This window comes from Dasypus novemcinctus, chromosome 9 (assembly GCF_030445035.2).
Source record: "Dasypus novemcinctus isolate mDasNov1 chromosome 9, mDasNov1.1.hap2, whole genome shotgun sequence".
Taxonomy (NCBI): Eukaryota; Metazoa; Chordata; class Mammalia; order Cingulata; family Dasypodidae; genus Dasypus; species Dasypus novemcinctus.
This window is the reverse complement of record NC_080681.1, coordinates 26,385,405-26,411,973: the sequence shown is the minus strand read 5'-3', so window position 1 is coordinate 26,411,973 and position 26,569 is coordinate 26,385,405. Positions and strand designations below refer to the sequence as shown.

The window sequence follows — 26,569 nt, the reverse complement described above, 5'->3', positions numbered from 1 at the left end:
TCCAGTGTCCACATAGAAGAGGTGGCATTGGATTGGGAAAAGTGGACATAATGGACAAAGGGTATGGGGAAAGGCAGGAAGAGATGAGAGGTGGAGGCGTCTTCGGGACATGGAGCTGCCCTGGATGGTGCTTCAGAGGTAATCACCGGACATTGTAAATCCTCACAGGGCCTACATGATGGAATAGAGGAGAGTATGGGCCATGATGTGAACCAATGTATATGAGGTGCAGAGGTGCCCAAAGATGTACTTACCAAATCCAATGGATGTGTCATGATGATGGGAACGAGTGTTGTTGGGGGGGGGGGAGAGGGGGGGTGGGGGGGTGGGGTTGAATGGGACCTCACATATATATTTTTAATGTAATATTATTACAAAGTCAATAAAAAATAAAAAAATTAAAAAAAAAAAAAAAAAAAAAGATATTACAAAAAAGAAAATTCCAGACCCATTTCCCTAATGAATTTGGATGCAAAAGTCCTCAACAAAATATGCTAAACAAAAACAACAACATTATTCATCATGATCAACTGGGTTTTTCCCAGGCATGCAAGGGTGGTTCAACACAAGAAAATCAGTAAGCATAATACCCCCCATTAATAAATCAAAGAATAAAAATCACATGATCCTACCAATTGATACAGAAAAGGCATTTGACAAAATAGAATATCCTTTCTTGATAAAATTACTACAAAAGATAGGAATTGAAGGAAACTTTGTCAATGTGATAAAGGCCATATATGAAAAACACACAGCTAATGTTGTACTTAATGGTGAAAGACTGAAAGCTATCCTGTTGAGATCAGAAACAAGACAAGGATGCCCACTGTCATCAATGTTGCTGAATATAGTGCTAGAGGTTCTAGCTAGAGCAATCAGGCAAGAAAAAGAAATAAAAGGCATCCAAACTGGAAAGTAAGAAGTAAAAACTTTGCTATTCACAAATAATGTGATCTTATACCTAGAAAGGCCTGAAAAACTAAAAAAAGGCTGCTAGAGCTAAATTGATTTTGCCAGAGTGGCAAGATACAAGATTAATGTACAAAAATCAGTAGTGTTTGTATACACTAGCAATTACCAATCTGAGGAGGAAGCCAGGAAAAAAAATTCCATTTACAATAATGACTAAATGAATCAGCTATTTAGGAATAAACTTAGCTGAGAGTGTAAAGCACTTATATTCAGAAAACTACAATGTGTTGCCAAAAGAAAACAAAAAAGACCTAAATAAACAGAAGAACATTCCATATTCATGGATTGGAAGGCTAAATATCATTAAGATGTCAATTCTACCCAAACTGACATATAGATTCAATGCAATCCCATAAAAACTCTACCAGCATTTTTTAAAGAAATGGAAAACACAATTATCAAATTTGTTTGGTAGGGTAAGGGGCCCCGAATGACCAAAAGTGTCTTAAAAAGGAACAGTGAAGTTGGAAGACTCTCACTTCTGGACTTTAAATCATATTACCTAGCTACAGGAGTAAAAACAGCATGATACTGGTGTAAAGATAAACACATAGACCAATGGAACCAAACTGATGTTTCAGAAGTGGACCCTCACATATATGGCCAAGTGATTTTTGACAAGGCTGTCAAACCTACCCAGCTGGGGCAGAACAGTCTATTCAACGAATGGTGCTGGGAGAACTGGATATCCATATGCAAAAGAAAGAAAGAGGACCCCTATCTCTCACCCTACACAAAAATTAACTCAAAATGGATCAAAGGTCTAAATATAAAAGCTAGAACCATAAAACTCCTAGAAGAAAATGTAGGAAAATATCTTCAAGACCTGGTGGTAGGTGCTAGATTCTTAGTCTTTACACCAAAAGCACGAACTAATGAAAACATGGATAAATGGGACCTCCTCAAACTTAAACACTTTTATGATTCAAAGGACTTCATCTAGAAGGTGGAAAAGGCAGCTCACTCAATGGGAGAAAATATTTGGAAACCACATATCCGATAAGGGTTTGATTTCCATTTTATATAAAGAGATCATACAACTCAACAATAAAAGAGCAAGCAATCTAATTTAAAAAATGGCCAAAAGACATTCTCCAAAGAGGAAATACAAATAGCCAAAAAGCATATGAAAAAAATTTCAATATCACAAGCTATTAGGGAAATGCAAATCAAAACGACAATGAGATATCTCACACTACATAGAATTGGCCACCATTAAAAAACAGAAAACAGTAAGTGCTGGAGAGGATGCAGAGAAATTCTCAATCACTTCACTGTTGGTGGGTATGTAAAATGGTGCAGCCTCTGTGGAAGACAGTTCAGCAGTTCCTCAGGAAGTTAAGTATAGAACTACTATATATATATATATGAATATATATATGAATATATATATATATATATATATATATATATATATATGAATGATCCAACAATTCCTCTACTAGGAATATATCCAGAAGAACTGAAAACCATGGCATGAACAGACATTTGTCTAGCAATGTACATTGTGGAGTCCCAGAAGAAGAAGAAGAGAGAAGGGGGCAGAGAGAATATTTGAAGAAATAATGGCTGAAAACTGCTTAAATTTAAAGAAAGACATAAATATACACATCCAACAAAATTAGCAAAATCCAAACAGGATAAAACCAAACAGACTTTCACTAAAACGTATTATAATCAAACTGTCCAAGGCCAAAGATAGAGAGAAAATTTTGAAAGCTGCAAGATGGAAACAGTGCATCATGTACACGGGAGTCTTAATAAGCATATTCTTCAGGCTGAAAGGAAAGGACACTACATAATCGATCAAAGTCTAATGAAGAACGATAGATCTCTGGTAAAGGTAAACAACATGGGTAGATATAAAGGCCATACTATTGTATTTTTGGTTTGTACTCCACTTTTTACTTCCTACAGGATCTAAATGGCAAATGCATAAAAAGGAATGATAAATCAATGTTTTTGGACTCCTAATGTATAAATATGTAATTGGTGACAAGAACCACATAAAGTTAGGGAATGGAGGGGTATAGAAACACATTTGTGTATGTTATTGAAGTTAAGTTGGTTTCACACAAAATGAGATTGTTGTAGATGTAGGATGTTACTGCATAATGGATATAGGGTCTCTATTTAGGGTGATGGTAGAGTTCTGGAAATGAATGGTGGTGAAAGCAGAGCAACATTGCAAATGTGATTAATCCTACTGAAAATTATGTTTGTGAGTGGTTGGGATGGGAAAATTCAAGTTGTTTCTATGTTTCCACAATTTTAAAAAGAGGAATTAAAGAGGCAACAACAATGAAATGTAATACATGATCCTGAACTGGATCTAATAATGGAGGAGAAAAGGCTCAAAAGGATAGTATTGTCACATATGAAAAAATTGAAATATGGACTGTAAGCTTTATATCAATTTTTAAATTCTTGAACTTGATAACTGCACTTAAGATGGTTACATGAGTGAATATCCTTTTTCTTAGTATTAATATATATTCTTGGAAATATTATGTGCCCAAAGAACATGCTGTATGCAACTTACCCTCAAATATTTAGAAAACAGCCTGATAGATAGATGGATATAAGGATATGGCAAATGTGGCAAAACGTTAAAACTGGTGTATCTGGGTGGCTATTGGGGATGTTGTTGGAGTTCTCTATATGGATTTTGTTTTGCAGCTGTCCTATTAGTTTGAAATTATTTCCAAGTAAAAATGTTTACAAAAAATAGCAATAATAATTATATTTCACAATTACTAAGGGCTTCATAGGTGCCAAACACTATAGTAAGTTCTTTGCTATTAGCTTCCTAACACCCATAACAATCATGTGAGGGGGAAACGGACTTTGGCCCAGCGGTTAGGGCGTCCGTCTACCATATGGGAGGTCTGCGGTTCAAACCCCGGGCCTCCTTGACCCGTGTGGAGCTGGCCATGCGCAGTGCTGATGCGCGCAAGGAGTGCCGTGCCACGCAAGGGTGTCCCCCGCGTGGGGGAGCCCCCATGCGCAAGGAGTGCGCCTGTGAGGAGAGCCGCCCAGCGTGAAAAGAAAGTGCAGCCTGCCCAGGAATGGTGCCGCCCACACTTCCTGTGCCGCTGACGACAACAGAAGCGGACAAAGAAACAAAAAGCAGACAAAGAAACAAGACGCAACAAATAGACACCAAGAACAGACAACCAGGGGAGGGGGGGAAATTAAATAAATAAATAAATCTTTAAAAAAAAAAAAACAATCATGTGAGGTAGAGATTCCTACGAATAAGAAAAAAGACTCAAAACATTTAATAAGTTCCCCAAGGTAAAAACTATCAAAAATTCCCACATAGTCTGCTTCTAATGTCCTGAACCCCACTGTAGGAAGGGATCACAATTGATTCAATAATTCACCGCTGATATACATTTAGGCTTTTCAAAATGTGATACCATAGACAGCTATAATGCAGGGTAACTTGATTATTTAGTGGACATTGAGATATGATGGGCCTGTTTCCACAGATGACAGATTCTTTTCATAAAATTCAATATAATGAATGTTCAAATTTACTTAGCTTTCAGAAAATTCAGGACTTTTCCTCATTAAATATGGTAATTAACTCTATGACAGACTCCCTATAATTAATGGATAAACTGCTGGCATAAAATTAAAGAAGGCTTGCATGCTATAATTACTCCATAGTTTACAGTTTATCAAACATATGCTTTGAACATGAGAGCTTATATAAGTACATAACGTCTAAAAGAAACCCTTTCCTTCTCTGCACAAAACTGACAACCAGAAAATGATAGTCAGGCACAATGAGGCTAAAATTATTGGCCCCGCCTGCAGACCACACCTTAGCGGGCCTCCCTCTTCTCAGGGGACTCGCTTTAAGGATCTAATGCCATCCTCCAACCATCAATCATGAAGATCAAACCACCAGGAAGAATTTTACATGTACTAGTTTCCCAGGATGACACTACGTGAAATGCCATGCAAGTTTAACCCCTGAAATACCTTCATCACAAAAAACAAGAGAAAGTGAGAAAGCTATTGCAGGTTTGCTTTAAGTGACTGCCTTCCCCCGAGGAACTTCCTGGCGAATGAGCATGTTGAAATGTCTGTGCAGCAGCAGAGCTCCAAAGGGAAGCGGGAGCTGGATTCCCATCATCTCAATTTGTGATCTTCCCATGGGTCTGTGTGAGTGCAGGGAGCAGACCACGCACTGTGCAGACATCATCCTGCCTTGGACTGGGAATGAAATTAGCTGAGAGGAAAGCGAAGCTCAGCAGGGTGAGATGCCAGTGCCCTCACATGGGAAATGTGGAGACTCTTACTCAAATCAATTCTATTCCCTGACTGCTAGCCTGAAAACAAAGCACACAATTTGTAATATACAATTAATGAAAGAAAGAAGTCAATAAACATGGGTCTCTGGCAGTTGATAGATTCTAAGAGAATACTTTTGTTTTTTCCGTCTAATATTTTAAAACTCACAGCAAATAGAAATGTTTCCATAATATCAATACCAGACATTTTTTAAAAAAATTATTTAATGCATAGAATGATATAATGGTATATAGAAATATTTGGAAACGCTAGTAATGCTAGGAAGCTACAAAAGAATCCTCATGCAAACAAATATGTTATAAAGCAGAAGATTGTGATTATGTCAGTTATTTTCGGAGTATATAAAGTGAAAAGACTCTAATGTTTCCCTGACCGTTAGCGTTCAAAATGTGTTTTGAGTTCTTCCCAAATTCCACTGCTTTCTATCTTTATTTTTTAAGCTAAACAAGACCTAATTGTGAATTCTCTTATTTAATTGTTTTAAAGTATATTTTATCACATAGGTATGGATCTGTTATAGCTAAATTCACAGGTCAACTTGGCTAGGTTATGTGTCCTGTTGTTTGATCAAGCAAGCACTGTCCAGGTTGTTACTGTGAGGGTATTTCATGGATTTAAATCATTAGTCAGCTGATTGCATCTATGGCTGATTACTCCTACACTCAGCAAAGGAGACTACCTTCAGCAATGAGAGACATCTCATTCAATCACTTGAAGGCTATAAAGGGAGAACTGATCATTACAGCAGTCAGGAAGACTTTCTGTCACTACTTTAGCTAACCAGTTCCTCCTGGGGAATTCATAGAAACCTTCATCAGAGTTTCCAGCTTGTGGCCTACCCTATGGAATTCACACTTGCCAATAACCATGGTTGCATGAGCCAATTCCTATAATAAATCTCATAATCTGTCAATTCTGTTCTGGAGAACCCTGACTCATATAATGTCTGAATATATGGTATAATTTTTCTCTGCCAATTATTAACAATGTGGACTTTCACAAATTACTTAACCGTAAAAGTTCTGTTTTCTTTAGCTATAAAATGGGGGGACTTATTGTAATAGAGAATTGACCAAACCACTATAGCAAAGAGTTTAAAATAATCTAATGGTTTAGAGAATAAAGGAGTTTCTTTCTTTGTACTGTCTAGGGTGTGTATGTGGGCTCAGCTTCCTTAGCTCATCCAGGGCCCTAGGCTGGCAGGATGGATTGGCCTTTTTAAAAAGTGACTTGCAGGATTGCTCCAGTCATTGCCTTTTCCATTTGGCAAGAAGGGGTAGAGAAAGTCCTGGGCAGAGTCTTCAAAAAGATGAGCCAGAAAGTGCCTGTATCCCTTCTGCTTGCCTTCCATTAGTCTGAACTTAGTGGCTGAGTCAAACCTAAGGACAAGGGGGCCTGGGAAATAGACTGCAGCTGGTCAGAAACTGGCATAGCTAAAACTGGGGAATTCAATTACTAAAAGGAAGAAGGAAAGAAGGCATGTGGGTGGACTGCTCTTGGTCTTTGCCTCTCATGGTATGATACCTAGCTTTAAAAATTGTTGTTTAAGGATTGACATTATAGAAGTGTTTCTGTGGAATTTAAGTAAGTGATCAGCATGGCATAGTACTTGACACATACTGAATGGTCATTAAATGGTAACCATTATCATCATCATCATCATCTAGTACCTCTGTTTGCACTTGAATGTTTGAATTCCCTCTATGAATCATGAATAAGTGATTACTTAGTCTTGCTTGAATCCCTCTGTAAAAGGAAATTTCACTCTCTCTTAAGGCAGCCACTCCATTTTCAAAAAGTTTTCCTTTCTTTCCAGCTATTATTTATGCCCCCACACTTCCCTTTCTTTCATACCAACTGTGATCTGTGCGATGCCTCAGAACAAATCTCATTCCTCTTCCACGTGACATTCCTTCAGATATTTATAAGGAGCCATTGCTTTTTCTAGGAGTTTTCTTCTTCTCCAGATGTATCATTTTTTCCTTCCTTCAGCAGTAACTTATAATCCACTTTGAATCCAGTCACCATCATGGATACATTCATTTATTCATTTAACAAACATTTATTGAGTGCTGTTGATTCTATTTTGTCAATGTCTACCTTAGAAATGTGTTGCCAAGGGCAGCACAGAGTATTTCAAGTTTGTCTGACCAGAGCTAAGCAGAACAAACCATAAATCCCCCCATTCAGAATATCATTTTCTTAAGCTGGATTTAAGATCATACGAACTCTTTTGGCAGCTGTATCATGCTATTGGCACATGATAAATTATAGTAAACTATGACCTCCAAGCCATTTTCATTTGGGCTATTAACCAAGGTGTCCCCTATCTTACCCATGATTTTAAAAATTCTAAATGCAAAAAATTTCCTTTCTTTATAGTTAATTATTAGTTATACCATACTGCAGACTCTCAAGAACTTTTATTCTCACAGACTCACACCATTTACACACTTGGATAGCACATAATTGAATTCCAAGACATTGATCAAACTGTGGAACTGGACAGGGTGGAGGCAAAGCCACTAGTAAAACCCCCTGAGTAATCACTTAACCAGTTACAAATGCATATAATTGCATTATCATTTAGGAAACATTACCCTATCTGGTTTACAAGTCTCAAGAAAAGTTTCTGTTAAAAGCATGACTATATTCCTATTAACTATGCCAATGACATTGGCCTGAAATCATTGTCAAAAAAAGCAAATTGGTCAGCATTGCTTACACTCACAGCATATTTCTGCATTTGGTTAGCATGGATTAGCACATATTCTCAGGACTGCTGTGTTCATTGCCATGTCCAGTGAGGCCCTTAAATGTTGTTCGAAATGCTAGATGGTCTGACTCCATTCAGTCCACTGACCCTCCTGGCCTGCCTGATCAGGAGAGCATGACTGATGTTTTCCTGCTGTCATACCTTCGTACACTGAGATAAAACAAATAACTGTGTATATGCTGGGCATTATACTAAGCACTTTCTCATATAAATGGGGCATGAAAGAAATGGAATGTATTTTATAAAAAATGCATTTATTCTCAAGTAAAACAATCTTATTTTGTGTAAGCATGAGACCATTCCACAATGTTCCTTATTTAGAAGCAATGGCAAAGCACTGATTATATTCCTCAGCTTTTAGCATGAGGAATACAAAGAGATATTTTAAATATGATATGCATTTTTCTAAGATAATCTCTTTGATATCTTTTCAGTGATTAAATTCTTGCTAAATACCATGTTAGACTCTGAGATTGTTTCAGTAAATTAGCAATAAATGTACAGGTGCTCTCCAGATATTCACACAAGTATAATTAGTCATTTGCTCTAGAAAACAATCACATTTAGAATTTAAAATATGAATCACCTGTACAGATGTTACCTTTTCCAAAGGACTTTCTACTCGAGGAATGCTGATCATTGGCATCTGTGCCAGATTATCCATGTGTATATGCTCATTTTCTGGTTGTTTTCCTTTGAAATTATTTACCACACACACAACCTAAAATTTCAGAAAACAATTACACTTAGACCAAAACCATGTTTCCTATGCCTATGACCCTTATTAGCTTAATAAATCTAATCATAACAATAAAAGTATTAAAATTACTTAAATATTGTATATATATAACTTTACCTTGATTTACCTTATAAAAATTTTAATTATTCCTGCAAATATATTTGAGAAAATTTACCAATTAATATATTGTTTAAATAAAAAGGACAATTTTATTATTCTAAAATTTTCATTAAAAAAGACATAGTCAATGTTCAAATCAATCCAAAAATGATACCAATACCAAAGCCTTATAAAAATTCATAGCAAGCTAACCTTTCCCTGATGTGGCTAACCTACAATTTAATTTAAATGCTAATTATTTCCCATTGCTTCAAAATCATTACATTCATAATAAACCTGCAATTGGAATCCTTTGGTATCTTCCCCTTAATTAACCTAGTTTATTGTCTATTATTGTATCCCATATATACTTGGCATTTCAACAATAGCTTACTGGAGCTACTACTGAAATAACTCAAAGAAAGGGGGTTGATCCTTGTTTCAACTGATTATATTTCATAAGTGATAGAATTTGAATTAAACTAGAAGTTCTTAAACAGTAGTGTGCATGAAAAGAGTTCTGACAATGTTAAAAATGCACATTCCTAAGCCCTACCCTAAAGATTTAGATTTAGTAGATGAAGGATTGTCTACTAAAGTTGGCACTTTTAAAATGCATTCCAGAAACTTCTGATGCAGGCAAATCACATTTTGAGAGAGACTGAATTAAACAAGATAATCAGTTGCTAATGTTAACTGCTGGGTAAAATACTCTTGAGTTTTCTTTTCCTGGGCTTTATATCCTAATGTCAAATCAGAACTCAGAATTTACAGTTATAACCAAGCATTCACACTTTTAAAATAAATGCTTAATATGTAATTATACATTAACATTGTGTATTTTCACAAAGGCTCTCCTGGAGCTTCTTTTCTTTTGTGAAATTCGTTATTGAACATTATCAAAGGTCAATTAGATCTTGGTTACTCTCCAGTTTTTGAATAAAATTTACAAATATACAGAATAATAACCCATACATTGAAATTTTATGTTTTAAAAAAATCATTGAAAACTGGAGTATATGGATTATCCTTTCACTTACCTGAAGAACTATACTATAGAGCAGAAGCATGGCTCAAACGCTGACACTTTGATACCTCAACTGTACCATTGGCACCAGGACCTTTAACGTAAGGGATGTAAGAGCTTGGAGATAGGTACTTGATAAACTAATATCAAGTGTTTTTGCCAACTTCATGACCTTATAAAGAACAAATAGATACTGACTGCTTTAGACCAAGAGTCAGCAAATTCTTTCTGTAAATGGCCAGATAATAAATATTTTTGGCTCTTCCAATCAAATGGTCTCTGTGGCAACTAGCCAATGCTGCCATTTTAGAACAAAGCAGCCACAGGTAATTTGTAAGCAAATGAGCAAGGTTCTTCATAAAAATAGTCAGTAGGCTAAATTTGGCCCAATGGCTATAGTTTGTCAAATGAACCATGTTCTTGGATGAAAAAGATATAACCATGAATTTTAGCCAATAACAACAATGGCAACCAAAAACCTTAAGCAGTTTCACACCCATTTCATAAAATACATATATACATTATTTTCTTCTTCATAACTATTATAAATTATTGGAATACTGGTCAGATGAAAAAATGTTAAAATTTCTTCTGATATAAAATTTGTTGAAATGAAATAACTAGGCACATATATGGAACTCATGAGATGAAGAGAAGTTCTTTGTAAATTAATATGGGTCACTGAAATTGATACAATTTTTTTATATTACTACATTGTGTAACAATCTTTGGAAAGTTGTATCAGATTTCTCTTTTATCTTAATTGGGGATCAAGACAACACATTGAAGTAGCTGAGCCTTCCTACATAAAATACTTAAAAGTGTAACACATAGTAAATTCTTATTAAGTAGCATCTATTAGTATAATAGTTATTCTTCATTACTGCTATTACTTAAATTATATGGAAGGGAGTCACCATAAAATATGTCCTTAGAATTGTATTCAAAGGTTTAATATCTTATCTGATACTAGTCACAATTATGGAACTGCTTTCCTATTAGTAAAAATACTGGTACGAAAAAGCAGGAGTCTGGTTTAGCCTGAATCTTCCTGTCCTGTCTTGACTAGTTCTCTTAGTCTCAGTTTTTTCAATTACAAAGTGAAGAGGTTATCATAGACCACTAAACTAGCTCCATTTCTTTGACTGGCAAGGTATGGCAAGTTCAGGCAATGTTCAAAACTAAATTCAAGATCTGCTCATCTCCTGACACCACTCCAAAACTTGACCTTCTTTTCTGGACCCTCTCAAGGAAGAGCAACACCCCTCTTCTATTACACAAGCCTGAAAACTTCTATGTACACTTTACACTTCCTATATTCAACCCACCACTCAATCTGCCCAATTTTACTTCCTAAATATCTTATTTTCTTATATCTGCTTCCTTCTATTTCCATCACCAACATCAAAGACAAAGCAACTATCTTCTCTTGCCTGGATTTCTGCATAATTTCCAAAACAGTCTGCCTGCATCCAGTCTTGTCTCTCTCAAATCTATTTCCTACAATGATGTGAAAATGGTTTTTCCAAATGCAAAATGCAAATAGCATCCTCCTGAAAACCATTTTGTGACTTGGCTTCTCATTTCTCTTAAAATAAATTACAAACCCTGGCCCACCTGCACAGCCCCCTCCTCTCAGTTCCCCAAACACCTTCTGTTTGCTTTCACTTCCTCCTGTTTGGAATGCTCCTCATCTCCACCCATTTTTGGATAGCATGTCTTACTCATCATTGTATCTCATTTAAACGTGGCTTCAGCATGGAAGCCTTCCCTAAAGTACTCCTCCGCCCAGCTAGCACAGCTTATTTTGCTTTTATATGTTGTTTTTGCTCATATGGAACTGTGCACCTATCTCAGTATGAAATTATACATTCGTTAGAGCAATCCTTTGATTGATGAGTATCACTCTTCCAAGGCTGTTAGCTCCATGAAAGCAGAGATCCTGACTCTTTTTGCTCACCATTGTATTCCCAGTGCCACACTGAATGAATAATGAATGAACACGCATCCAGACTGAAAATTTTCAGATTTTCTGATGTGTCTATTTAACTTAAAGTTACATTCTTCGAAAAACTATATTTACATTAGTGAAGGGTTCATAACCTTCTGTGTTCCACAGACCCCTTTGCCAGTCAGGTGAAAACCATGGACCCCTTACTAAATCCACACCCTACTGTGTATTATTTAATAAATAGATCACACCCGCAGCAACACGTCCTCACAAGAGTAATGTTTTTTTGAATTTCAATTTAAGTTCATGAACCCCTTATTAAGAATCCCTGCATTAGTGTCTTCTGCATATATCGATTTGCCCTCTTCTACAAATTAGTGAGCCACCCCTAGACAAATATTTTTGTTTTCTTTTTCCAATAGTGATAATAAATTAATCTGGTCCATCTGTATTGGTTTTCCTTCTCCCTTAGGGCAAGTGAAACCTCCCTGTTACACGGATCAATTGGGCTTTGGGGTAAACCTGGGCTCTCTCACTTACTAATTTTGTGAAAGTGGACAAACTGCTCAATAGAACTAGACATCGGTTTCTTTTACCTGCAAAATGAGAACAATAATAACTACATCTTGACCAAGATCACTTTTCTTGTCTTGACCAAACTGCCAGCCTTGCTCTTCACACACCCTATCTGCTCCCTGCTGACCCCGCCTACCTTGAAACTAACCTTGTTGCTGTGAGATTACAGAGGAAACAGCTGGGACTGCACGGAAAAAAAAAAAAAATGGAAAAAGAAGACAACTTGACAACTTCAGATAATAGCGATTCCAAGTTATCACTCTTGCCCTAACCTCTCCCTGCCCTCTTTCACCAGATGGCTTCCTGGGACTTTTGCTTTTCCCTTACCCTTATAGACAACTCAAAGCACCTGCCTACCTTTCTTAGAGTTGAGTTCTAATCTCTCTCCCTTGCCATGGTAGCTATAAAGTCATCCTTGCCTGTTTCTCCCTGTCCAGTGCAGTTTTTCTTTGGCAGTTTATTGGTGCCATGACTCATAGAGGATCAGACTCACCACTGGACCACTGATCTCTCACCCAGGACCATAGATGCACATGTCCACAGTGAGTCAGACTTCTTCCTAATCCAGCACCCAGCCTTCCCTTTAGCTCCTTTGAATCCTTTCCCTTCCTACTCCAGTTCTTCAACTCTGTATAATTAGTAGGTTCTCTCTAGGAGTTCAAGGCCACCAAAATCAACCACCTGAGGCTGAAAAAGTTAACTGGAAACAGAACAGATATTTTAGCACCTAAAATTTAGTCCATAGTCTCCATAAGATTCAGCCTCCGTAAGATTACACATCAAGACAATCTCTGTTTTGCTCTTTAAAATATACAGAAAAGAGGGCATCCTGGCTGATGCAAATGTGTAGGATGGACAGAGCCACTTTGTGAAAGAAAAGAAACTGACTGGATTCAAAGTTCAGGATTTACACTGTGAAAAGGGTAAAATGAGCTTGGCCAAGAAGAGTGCAGCCAGATTATCAAGGACCCCAGAGGTGCAGTGGAAGTATCTGGATTTCATGCAGTAGGAAAGAGGTTTTGCTTTTGTTTTGTTATTATCAGTGAGTTATATTGTAAATGACATGTGTACAGAGGCAGAATATGGGGTATTTGGGGGAGAGTTGCAAGTGAGGATGTAGCTAGGAACCTATAAGTATAAAAGAGGAGAGAAGCAATGATCTCTAAGGTTATGGTCAGAATGGCAAAGGAAAAAGACATGGAAGAAGTATTTCTGTAGTGGAAACAAACTAGGACTAGATGAATCACCGTGTGTGGGGGATGAATTAGGAAAATGAGTCAAAGGCAAATGCTCAGCACTGAGTTGGGGTGACTGAGAGATGAGGAAGCCTTTAACAGAGACACAGAAGTATGGAGTAGGCTAGCATTAATTTTATGCTGGACTCATTTTAGAATTCTGCACACACTGCAAGATCATTGGAAACACCCTAGGATACTGCAAACCAGAACCGGAGTCATTGCTCAAAATAATTGTTCTACTTAGTTGCCCAAATGAGAAACTCAGGAGTCACCATAGATTGATCCCTCCCCTTTTTTGTCCCCACCATCTATCTCCTGCCTGATCTGGCTCCAAATCCTTCCATTTCCTAAACAAAAGATGGGATAGTCTCCCTTCTTTTTGTGTCTACTGAGGCCCAATTTGTGCCATTTTATTTCCCTTGTTTTGGATAATTTGTCTTCTCTATCTTTACCTGGAAGCTTATTTTCCACCAAACATATTTTCAAAGCCCTAGTCTTATCATCGTATAAAAGAGATTGAAAAGAAATGAATTATCATGTACAAAATTCATTTCATTCCTTCATGTGGTGATTTACTGAACATGCAGCATTTTGCTTAATGTTTATAAATTTTTACAGTGACTATTTAAGGAGGGTGTCATTAGCCTTATTTTAAAAAAGAAGAAAGTGAGGCTCAGCAAGGTAAGAAAATTGTTTAATGGTTGACAGTGAGTACATGAAGGAGCTGGGATTTAGCCAGGCTGTTTATCTGTTTCAAACTCACGGTAGCCTGACCTAGTTTGGGGACTCAATACATGCCTATTTTATGAAGCATTTCATGATGCTTCTGTGCACTGTGCTCTCCCCCTCTCATTCCTTATACCCCAGTCTACACCTACCTGCTCTACAAACTTTCCAAGCTATATATCACTTCCCCCCTTTATTATACCCCCCTTGCAGCTTTTTTGCATGCCATCTGCTCTCTGTGTCCATTCACTGTGCATTCTTCTGTGTCTGTATTTACTTATTTTATTTTCCCCGCCCCCCTCACGGCTTGCTTGCTGTCTGCTCTTTTCGTGTCCATTTGCTGCGTGCTCTTCTGCGTTTCTGCTTGTCTCTCCCCTTTTTGTTGCTGTTGCGACACCTTGCTGAGTCAGCTCTCCGTGGTGGTTGCGGGCCAGGCAGCTCTCCCAAGCATGCGGACGAGCCCGCCTTCACAAGGAGGGCCCAGGACGCGAACCCAGGGCCTCCCATATGGTAGACAGGAGCCCAACTAGTTGAGCCACAGTCACTTCCATCACTTCCCCTTTTGATTTCCCTTAAAATCTGTCAGAGTTGACCCCTTGAGTATGCATACCTGACATCACATTGAACCTCTGTAAAAGTCTTGTGTCTATCTCATCAGGCCAGACTGTGATCTTTATAAGTACATGGACACTATCTTCTTCATGTAGTTATTCTCAGGCTTAGTGCCTGGATTATTGTAGGTGCTCAAAACGTGCTTATTTTATGAAGGAAGAGAGGGAAGGAGCATTAGAGGGATACATTTATTTATTGTCTGACCCCAGATAGTAACTCCCAAAGAAGACACGGTCATGTTCATCTCCGCCTCACTGCATCCCCTGTCCTTAGCACACTGTCTGATATGTGTAGTAATTACACTCTCACATGGTGGTAAATGAATGCACAAATGCGTGTTTAGTTCTTAAATGGTTAAGGAATTGTTTTCACATGATGTTTTCAAAAGTTCATTTTCTTGGGTGTATGGGAATGTTCATTCAAAGGGTCATCATGGAATCTTCAGAATATATGCAGTAGAAAGAGCTTGAGCCCAAAGGGATCAACTGTTCAACTCATCCTTCACCACATGGTTGCCAGAATGGTAAGTGATTGGGAAGAAATGAGGGTCCCTTTTTTTTTTTTGAGCTACTGGGGCCAGGGATTGAACACAGGGTCCCATAAATTGGAAGCCAGTGCTCAACCACTGAGCCACGTCTGCCTGGCCTAGCAAGGAGCCAAGATAGTCACCACAAATAAAAGGGAAATGGTAACAGCCACTGGAAGATGGGTAGGAAGCCTGATGAGGTACCAGTGAAGATGTCCTAGACCAATGGAGCTGAAATTGTTATATCTGACAGTAGTGTTTTGAAATTTTGGCTATTGGTATGCTCTTTGCTTTGCTTATGATTATTTTCTTAGGATTTATGTAAGGTGATTTTTATTTTATTTTGTTGCTGTTGTTGTTAATGTTAACCAGTTTCAACTATATTAAGTAACAGCAAGGGCAAAAAAGAGTTTTTGTCCAAGCCTGAATCCCAGTTTTCATGAGGCGACAGGATATCTCTGGGAGAAAGTGAGGTGGACCTAAATCTCCCACGGGAATCAGAGGGGGTGATACCAAGAAAGACAAGAAACACAGAGCAGAGGTGACTCTATGATCACTACTTCCCAATAAGAGATTCAAGAGCAAATAACCTATTGAAAATGCCTAGTAAAAGCCTGGTACATAAATTGTGCTCAAACTTTTACCTGGTAGCTGTCCGTAGCTAGAAAAGTTTACATAAGTTTTTGCTCACTGGTTATTAATTAATTAGCTAAAGCCAGACTACAATATATTTTCCAACAACCAAACCTAATAAGACCATTTCAAAAAGATTTTATATTAGATGTCATGCTTACTTTGCTAGAAGTCGCTGTGTATGCCCTTCACTTTTAAGTAAAATTGATTTGAGATGGCATTTTCTTAGACATTTTCCCAGCATTTTCAGTTGCTGAGGTGAAATAGTTGCTCTCGGAAGTGAGTGAGTTTCACTTGTTAGAAAGAGCTGGGACACGGTGGCTCATGGAGAGTGCCATGGTGGTGAGGCACTGGGATTCTTTGAGGTGCTCTACCTGCTCCTGAATGTAAATTTTCCTGAGGAAGTTTAAATACTTTCCAAACAACCCAGTCTTGAGGACTAGCAAGTGAGGGAGGACTGAGTGTTGAGGAAATCACAGGTGCCTGGTAGGTGGCCATCACCAAGACCTCACCTGCCCCTACCTCCTACTCTGGGGAAATCACAAGCACACACCAAGGGACCGTCCTCAGGCCTTCCACTCCCCCACCTCCTTTTCTATTGTGTGCCATTCCACATGTTAAGTCTAATGGAAAAGCCCAGCCAGACCTTAAGCCTGGAAACCAGATGATTATCAGAAGTGGACAGAAGACCACAGATTTGCCTCTCTTTTCCAGTGTTCACTGCAGTGTCAGGAGCTGCCATATACTGATCCTGACCTCACAGTTGTGGCTGCCCCCAGAGAGCGGCTGTCATGGGACTTCTTCCCCTACTCTTTTGGACTCTTAGTAGTATGTAAGGGGCAAGGAGATTATATGCTCTTTCTGGACTCTTTATACTGTGTGAAGAATAAAGAGATCATTTGCTGAGAGGTTCTGTTGTACCCTGATCCTGTGTCCAATGACACACTGTTCTATCAGCTTGCTCCATACTGAGTGTTTTTATATGTGTTTCATATATTTTATATGAAAATATGTTGAGCACTGCTAACTGTAGAATTTACATAGTTTTTACTCCCTAAATCTGACTTTAGAACAAATGGGAGAGGAAGAAGAAATAAATGGTTTAATATATATATCATCATTTCCATATACCAGATATAGACAAGTCTAGTGATATACCCTTGTGTTTTCATACAGGTGTTTAACTGAACTAATAAAAAATACAGTGATAGCTAAATAAATCTGTACTTACCAGAAACACTGCTATAGAGATTCCAACCAGAAAGCCTGCTATCACATCTGACCAATGATTTCGATATTCTGCTACTCTGTTGAGTCCAGTAAGGAAGGCCAAACACATTAAGCCCAAACATAGAACTGGTTTGGCAAGTCTTGTTCCTTTGGCTTTGATTGTGTTGGTAATGTACATCTGAAATATTAAATGAAAAACATGACATTTGATGAATGTATTTCCTTGATAGGCTGACAGAGCATTTTATGTATAAGTACAAATATGTTTATAAACATACATATGCATATATAGTTAAAATCATTAACCATAACATATGCATATATAGTTAAAATCATTAACCATAATTAATGATTTTTTTCAAATGAAGTTTCTTACAGGCAGAATTTAAGAGTAGTAGTCATTTAATTTTTTTATTAGAGAAGTTATGGATATACAGAACAATTTATGTATAAAATCCAGGATTGCCATATAACACTCTATTTTTATTACCTTGCATTGTTGTGGTATACTTTTTTACAATTGATAACAGTATAATTTTATAGTTGTACTATTAACTATAGGCCATGGTTTATCTTATGTCTCACTGCTTGTGTAGTGTAGTTTCATGGATATTTTTTAAAAATTGTATTCTATTACCATACATACAACCTAACATTTCCCATTTTAGACACATTCAGAGAGAGATTAGAGTGCTATTAATTATGTTCACAATATGTGCTGCCATCACCAACATCCATTACCAAAACATTTCCATCATTCCAATTAGGAACATTGCATATTTTAAGCGCTAACTTCTTATTCCTTATTCCATCCCATCCCCTGGTAATCTATATTCTAGATTCTGACTCTATGAATAGGCTTGTGGTCAAAAAATCATACAATATCTGTCTGTTTGTGTCTGGTTTATTTCATTTAACATGATGTCTTCAAGGTTCAGCCATGTTGTCGCAAGTATCAGAACTTCGTTCCTTTTTATGGTGGTATAATATTCCATTATCTGTCTATACCACATTTTGTTTAACCATTAATCAGCTGATAGACACTTGGGTTACTCCATCTTTTGGCAATTGTGAATAATGCCACTCTGAACATCAGTGTGCAAATATCTATTCAGGTCCCTGCTTTCAATTCTTTAGGTATATACTTAGAAATTGGATTGCCAAATCATATGATAATCCTATACTGAATTTTCTGAGGAACCATCAAACTGTCTTCCACAGTAGCTATACCATTTCACAATGATAAGTGTTCCTAGTCATTTAATTTTATGTACCTGTTATGGCCATTTCTGATCAAAGGACAATGTTTATGTAACTTTATTAATCAGCTATCACACTGAGCACGGATATTAAATGTGACCACTTTAATCCTTCCTTTTACTGTATCTATACTTACTTTATCTGAATTTACATTTTTTAGCTCAATCTTGACAATATTATTAAAAGGGAAAATTTGATTTAAATCATTTCTGTATATCAGCTTGAGAAGATGCTTACTTATTAAAATCAGAACTTGTGAATATAACCAGAAAAAATACAACGCGGTAGGTTCCACATATTACTTTGAAGAAAGCTCTTAAAGTTTATTGCAATTTGCTTTTATGTTGTTATTGGAAATTTTGAAATTACTTTGTTTTATCTAATTTTATCAGCCAGAATTATAACAACCAAAAAACTAAAATGCAGTGAGGGTAATGTGTCCGCCCCAAATAAACAAACATACAAAAAATAAAAGTAATGAACAGATACATATATTTCTGGCATGTTCTCACATTCTCATGAGGAAGATATAGTATCAGATGCTTGCACTGTATGCCACATCTGAAAATTGTGAGTCACTATGCTTAAACATAACATGGTCCTTCCCACAATCTGATTTATTCTATTGTGCCTTTACTCATAATTTAAACTATGTGCTACTAGGTAAGCAAATCTTTTGACTGCAAGTGGGATATGTCAGTTATTGTTTTAAGTCTGTAGTATAGTATTTATGAAAGAGATGGTTGTGACAATACAGAGAACTGATTTTAAGAATTGATGTCACCAAGTAGCTGATAGTGATTATATACTCTGAAAAATACTCAGAAATGTGTACAACTAGATGCCTATTGTCCTGAGTTGAATAAAAATTGCATTTGCCTTAGAGACTAAACTAAAATCAACATTTATGTTTTTAGTTCAAAGCAGTCATATTAGATTGCTGTGAAATTCAGTAATTATCTTCTATTTTTTGCCTTGGAAACGTTTGCAGCTTTATTAGTTACCAGAAGAGGTTGTATGAATATTTCAGTACTTCATGTGATATAAGATTTCCCTGTAGCCAAGTTCTAGCCCTTTGCAATCTATCCCAGGCCCCAATGCTTTGGGGGAGAGGGGGCAGAGAACAGAAGATGAGTTGTCTCCATCTGTGGCAGTTTGATATTGTTTATGAATTCCAAAAATAAATATTGGATTATGTTTGTAAACTGGTCTGTCCCTCCAAGCATATAAGATTATATTGGATTCAGAGGTTTCCCTTTTACTTGATTAAATAATGATTAAGGCTTTGATTGGACCAGGTCAGTAGGGTGTTGTATCCCCACCCCTTTGATGGGTGGGGACTCACAGAGAAAAGACATGGCAGAAAAAAGAGCTGGAGTTTTAATACTGAAGCCCTGGAAGTAAGCACACAGAGGAGCAAGCAGAAGGCTCGATTATACACAGCAAAGGCCCCAGGAAGAGAGATGAGCCATTCGCCTGACCTTGTGGAGAAAGCAGAGCAGCTGAGCGCAGAGAAAAACAAGCCCTGGGAAGAGAGGAACCCAGGAAGCCTGAACCTGGCAGATGTCTTGCTCCAACACATGGCAAAAGACTTTGGTAAGGGAAGTAACTTACACTTTATGGCCTGGTAACTGTAAGCTTCTACCCCAAATAAATATCCTTTATAGAAACCAAGTGATTTCTGGTATTTTACATCAGCATCCCTTTGGCTGACTAATACTCCACCTTTGGCTGAACCTTCAGAATGTATCTGTTCATTCTAAGCCTGTGCTCAGAAGAGCATAATAATTTCAGTCATGAAAAATTAGAGATGGATTATAAGGAGAAAATGATGCTTTTGTCATTCTGAGGGAATATTTTAAAGAGCTCTGCCCACATATATAGAATATCAAGGCAAGGATATCATGCCACTTCAGGTTTCCAGTGACACATCTGATAGAGTAATTCCTGATATGACTAGTGCATAAGAATAGGGGGTGAAATTTAGGTTGCTTATGACATTTTCTTTAACACAGCTATAAGGCTGATTAAAGATTTCTTATCTTTGCATTTATTCACATATGTCAGAACCCTAAAGATATCCTATCCCTATTAAGACAAAATAAATGTGTGATGATAATGGAATAATATTAAGACTGCTAATCATTTGTGTGATAGATTTGTGTGATAGAGCTATCATTTGTGTGTTCACTATGTTAAGGCAATGTTTTAGGCATTCTTATTTCATTAAATACTCAGAACAATGCTCTAAGACATTATTACTATTCTCATTTTACAGATTAAAATTATTGAATCAAGAAAAAGTTTATTAGGAAGGAAGCACAAGTTGACTATAGGGGATGGTACTTTTGAGGAAAGAGAGATGTAAATGGGAAGGAGGGAAAAAGCACTTAGGGACTCTGAATCTTCATTTCTTCTTTCATCATTGATTTCTTGCCTGGAGGAAATAGGCAACTGACATAAGCTGAATATGAGTGAATGCAAGAGAGCTGGAAGCAAAGAGAGCAGAAAGAAGGCCACTGTAGTTCAACAGGGGTAAGACTACATTTATGCTCTATTATTTGGGAGAAGTAGGAGCAATGTAACTGTGGCACATGCAGAAAATCCCGTACAGATTCTAAATGCTTTGGAAAATGTCTGTCTTCCCTTTTTTCCCAAAAGGCCATCTCAGATACAATCCAGCCCTTACTTGTTCAAGTTGTGTAGGTGCATATTAACTTGTGGGTCATGATCCTTTTAAGTTTCTCTTGAATGTTGAGTTGATTCCTATGTTGCCCTAATGGCTCAAGGATGATTTATAAAGAGCCCAAAGGTAGTCTCTTATTGGCTGCTATGCAAACTCATGAGATAGCTTCAAGATTAAGAGCTGCCTGGGATTGGCTCCTCTTCTACCAGACCCCCAATGTATAAGTCAGCCCAAAGGGTGCAGATACAAAGTACCAGAAATCTTTTGGCTATTATAAAGGGTATTTATTTGGGGTAAAAGCTTACAGTTACAAGGCCCTAAAGAGTCCAACTCAAGGTACCCTAAGAGGTACTTTCTCAGCAAAGTCCATTGCCACATGTTGAAGCAAGATGGTTGTCATTCTCTTGAAGGTTCAGCCTTCCTCCTCCTCTTAAGGCTCCATGGGCCAATTTCTTCTGATCCTAGCTGGAGGCTGGAGGCCTCATTTCTTTCCCAGACTTCTCAGTTGCTCAGGGCTCTGGTCTCTTCAGCTGCAAACTATCAGGTGAATGGCTTAGCTCTCTCTGGGGCCTTTAGCCATATGAGCCTTCTCCTTTCTGTCACATGGCAGAACCAAAATGATCAAGTTCTCTCCTCTTCTGTGGCTTCCTCTGTGTGTCTTCTTGAGTGAGTGCCCATTTATATAGCCCACCAAGGGGGCAGGGACTTCAACTGAGTTATACCCTATTGACATGGTCGAATCAAAGTCCTAATCTTAACATAATTTAATCAAAGACATCTCAGCTGAATCTAATACAATCAAAGGGGATCCCAGAGGAAAAGACCAGTTTACAAACATAATCTCTCTTTTTGGAATTCATAAATAATTTCAATCTGCCACACCGAATTAACATCCAGAGACAAAACTAAAGGAAATGAAATTTTGAGAGTTATAGGAGAAGGTTGACATTTGTTCAACTACATTCAACTTACAGGTAGAATATAGCAAGACTTTATTATGCAAATATTTTCTAGAGCATAATCAGGTGGCATGGATATCACAAAAGAAAATTTAGAGAGTTTTCCCTTGTACTCAGCAACTCTTCAGTACTTTATGAATGTAGTGCCTTTTAACCAGTCTAATTGTGTTATCCTTACACAAAGTCTATTATTCCTAATTTGCAGAAAAAGAAATTATGGCATAAGAATCTATTAAGCATGTTAGATACAGAACAGGAATTGATTATTTATGCTTTCTTGGTTTTTAATTCACTTAAGAAACTATCTAGATTAACCAGATGTCAAAATGTTGCTAAAATAAGACACAAACAAGAGGATGTGTGATTTGAGCAGAATGGTACCCACTCAGACTGTAAGGGTCAGTGGATGTACACTACCCTACGGCCAACCCTTTTAACCATTGTTGGCATTTCTTATTCATTCATTCCACAAATATCTATTAGCATAAAAATGCAGAAAGCCAAAGCTGACCATTTGCTCCTTGTTTTCAGCCTGGTGTATATTCTTCTATTCTTTTCTCCTTGGTTATTCAAACATATGCAAGAATCAATACACATATACAGAGATTTTGCTTGTTTGCTCGCTTTTACTAAAACACAGTCACAAATATCCATATTATTCTGTCTGTGAATTTACTCGTTAAAATAAGCATGTGTTTTTTGGTAAGCTGAGAAACAATAAATAAATGAAAATAAATTAAAATACACAGATTGTGTGCTTAGTATCTATCATACACCAGAGACTGTATTTCTTCAAAGACAAGACATCTAAGATTCAATCCTGAAGGATGGATACAAGAATCCCAAGCAAAAGAGAAACAGTGGAGGAAGTGTCCTAGGCACAGAGGCATCAAAGGCAGTCCTGCAAAGCACTCTCAAAGCACCTTGTTCATCCTCTCAGAACAATTGTAAGAATGCATTGTTATTACTCATTTGATTTGTTTCCTTCAGTAGAGAGAGAAGGTAGAAGCCATGTCTTGTATATCACAAAAACCTACACTGATGTAGCACTTTGCTTGACATATTGTAAGCATACAATAAGGGCTTAATGAATGTGGCAGCTTGATATTATGAATTCCAAAAATAGATATTGGATTGTGTTTGTAAACTGGTCTGTTCCTCTGGGTGTATTAGATTATATTAGACTCAGAGGTTTCATTTTTACTTTATTAAATCAAGATTAGGGCTTTTTTTGACCACATCATTAGGGTGACTGGGTTTGAGTCCCCACCTACAGCTAGCCTACAGCTGTGGGCTATATAAATGGATGCTCAGTGAAAGACAAAGTAGTAAATACATGGAGAAGGAGAACATAGAGAATTTAGTTTTGGATGCTGGAGCAACAGGGAGAAAGCCAAGCCATTCATTCGCCTAAAAGTTTGCAGCTGCAGAGACCAGAGCCCTAAACAGCTAAGAAAGCCTGGAAAGAAACAAGCCCTGGGGAGAGGAAGATGAGCCTTATGCTAGGCTGCAGCTGAGATGGGAAGGAGCTGGGACCATAGAGTCTTAAGAGAAAAAGGAAGGCTGAACCCTGGCAGAGACTGGCAGCCATCTTGCTCCAATATGTAGCAACAGACTCTGATGAGGGAAATAACTTACCTGTAATGGCCTTGTGACTGTAAGCTTCTACCCCAAATAAATGCCCTTTATAAAAGCCAACAGATTTCTGGCACTTTGCATTAGTACCCCTTTGCTGACTGATACAATGAATAAATGAATGAATAGATGAAAAATGAAATGGTACAGGGGAGAAAGGGTGGAATATTTTCTTCACAGCATTTATCACTAAAATTGTGTTCTCCATTTGGGTATATATATATGTTTATCTGTCCCTTCCACTGGAATATTCTGTTAGAATGGAATCACTTCTGTTTATTCACTGTTCTATTTCAAATGCTTAGAACAGTGTTTTCATATAGTATGTGTTCAGTAATTATGGAATGAATGACATGCTTAGGGAAAAGTACATTTTTGAAGACTTTCATTGCCTTTAAATTATTTATCACTATCTGAAATTACCTTGCATATCCATTTGTTTACTTGCTTATTGTCTGCCTCCTTCTTGTGTGTCTCATATTGCCTGGAGCAATGCCTCCTATAGAGCTAAAACCCCTGTAGTAGGAAGAACAGTGGCCCCCAGAAGATATCCTTGCCTTAATTCCTGGAACCCTGTGACTAAGCCACCTGTCATGGTGGTAGAGACTGCAAATGTGATTAATGGTAAGGATATTTATGATGGCTTGGGACTGTATATACCTCAGAAAATCATGTTCTTAGAGTTAATCCAGTCCTGCGGGTGTAAGCCTATTTTGAGTAAGAGCTTTTAATGAGGTTACTTCAGTTAAGGAGTGGCCCAGTATGGGTCTTAATTCTCTCGTTGGGAGTCCTTTATGAAATTCAGACCGAGGGAGAGAAAGCCACAGAAGCATGAAGCTGAAATTAACAAAAGCAGAAATAAAGGAAGAGAACAGCAGATGCTACCGTATCCCTTGCTGTGTGACAGAGGAATAGGGATCGCCCATAGTCAGTCTTCAGGAAGAAAGCATTGTTTTGATGATGCCTTGATTTGAACATTCTCCCAGCCTCAACTGTAAGCTCATAAATCCCCATTGTTTAAAGCCAATCTAGTTCATGGTATCTTCTTTCATCAGCCTAGCAAACTAAAACCACCATGAAATGGGGGAGAGTATGCTGAATTATTTGGGTAGGCCCAATCTAATCGTGATTTCTTAGAAATGGAGAATCTTTCTCATTCGTAGTCAGAGAGAGATTTGAAGATACCTTGCTGCTGGCTTTGAAGATGGAAGAAGGGACTATAAGCCAGGGAATATAGGAAGCTTCTAGAAAAGGCAAGGAAATAGATTTTCCCTTTGAGCCTCCAGAACGGAAAGCAGCTGTGCTGACACATTGATTTTATCCCAGTGGGACCTGTGCTGGACATCTGACCTATAGACCTCTAATAAATTTGTATTGTTTTACAAGACTAAGTTACTAATAGCTTTTTATGGTAGTAATAGAAAACAAATAACAGATTTTGGTACCTGGAAGTGGGCTGCTGCTGTAACAAATATCTAGAAAATGTGAAAGTAGGTTTGAAACTGGTCAACAGGCAGAGGCTGGAAGAATTTTGAGGAGCCTGGTATTAAAAGCCTAGATTGTCAAAGAACAGAGTATTAGTAGATATATGGAAATCTGTGACTCCTCTCGAAGCGACTCAGAAAGAAGAAACATGGTTATGAAACATAAATTGCCTCAGAATATCTAAATCGTCATGAGGAGACTGTTAATAGGAAGATGGACGTTAATGGCACTGCTGGTGAGGGCTCAGAAAGAAATTAGGATCCTGTTATTGGAAACTGGAAGAAAAGGGATCCATATTATATAGTAGCAGAGATCTTAGTGGAATTGTGAAGTGCAGTTAGGTAGAAAGCAGGACTTGTAAATGATGAATGTGGATAATTAGCTAAGGAGATTTCCAGGCAAAATGTTGAAGGCATGGCCTAGTTTCTCCTTGCTGCTTAACGTGAGAGGAAAGAGATAAATCAAGGGAAGTACTGTTAAATAAAAAGGAACCAGGACTTGATAGTTTGGCAGATTCTTGGCCTATCCACTTTGAAAAGATGATAAAATTAAGAGATTAACTGTCAGCAAAGCTTGCTGTAGAGAAAAAGCCAAGGGTGTACTTGTATAACCTTTTGCTAAAATCTCCAAAAGACCAAAAGATCAGAGTGTTCAGTCACACAAAAGACTCTTTAAAAAATATTAAGAGTGTGACTTACAGATAACCTCAAACAAATCAGAAAGCATCTAGGAAGCTTAAGGACTTTGCCCTTCAGCCACCTAAGGAAAAGCCAAAAATAGAGATGGGATTATCTAGGAAAGATCTGTTGAGGAGCCTCTTGTCTAATGGAGTGAATTCTCATGACATATACAAGAGATCCTGAAGGTTGTTGAGTGTTTTATATCACCAGTAACACTGCTAGCTTGGACTGAATGTTAAGAAAGTATGAAATGAATAAGGCCGTTGGAATCAAAATGGACCAGACTAGCACAACCAAATGAGGAATATGTTGCCTCCAAAGCCCAAATCCACATTCATAAATTTGCCAAACAGCAATGCAAAGATATCTAGTGGGGAGGCAATATGATGGTGAAGAGACCATGGACTTTTGCCCAGGCAGATGTTTGTTCACA

The 26,569-nt window shown here is 37.6% G+C and overlaps 1 protein-coding gene across 4 annotated transcripts in view; it reads right to left on the bottom strand.

The window, feature by feature from the left end:
- PLPPR5 (phospholipid phosphatase related 5) overlaps positions 1-26,569 on the bottom strand; it is a 131,631-nt gene that overhangs the window by 19,408 nt on the left and 85,654 nt on the right. For 2 of the 4 annotated variants that reach the window (XM_071217222.1, XM_058303139.2), the window contains 2 exons: positions 17,433-17,609; positions 8,676-8,795 (listed from right to left, as the gene is read on the bottom strand). In XM_071217222.1, coding sequence (XP_071073323.1) covers positions 8,676-8,795; positions 17,433-17,609 — 297 coding nt within the window. Of the gene's footprint in view, positions 1-8,660; positions 8,796-17,432; positions 17,610-26,569 lie in introns of all 4 variants that reach the window. The other 2 variants (XM_071217221.1, XM_023582568.2) reach the window with 1 other exon arrangement.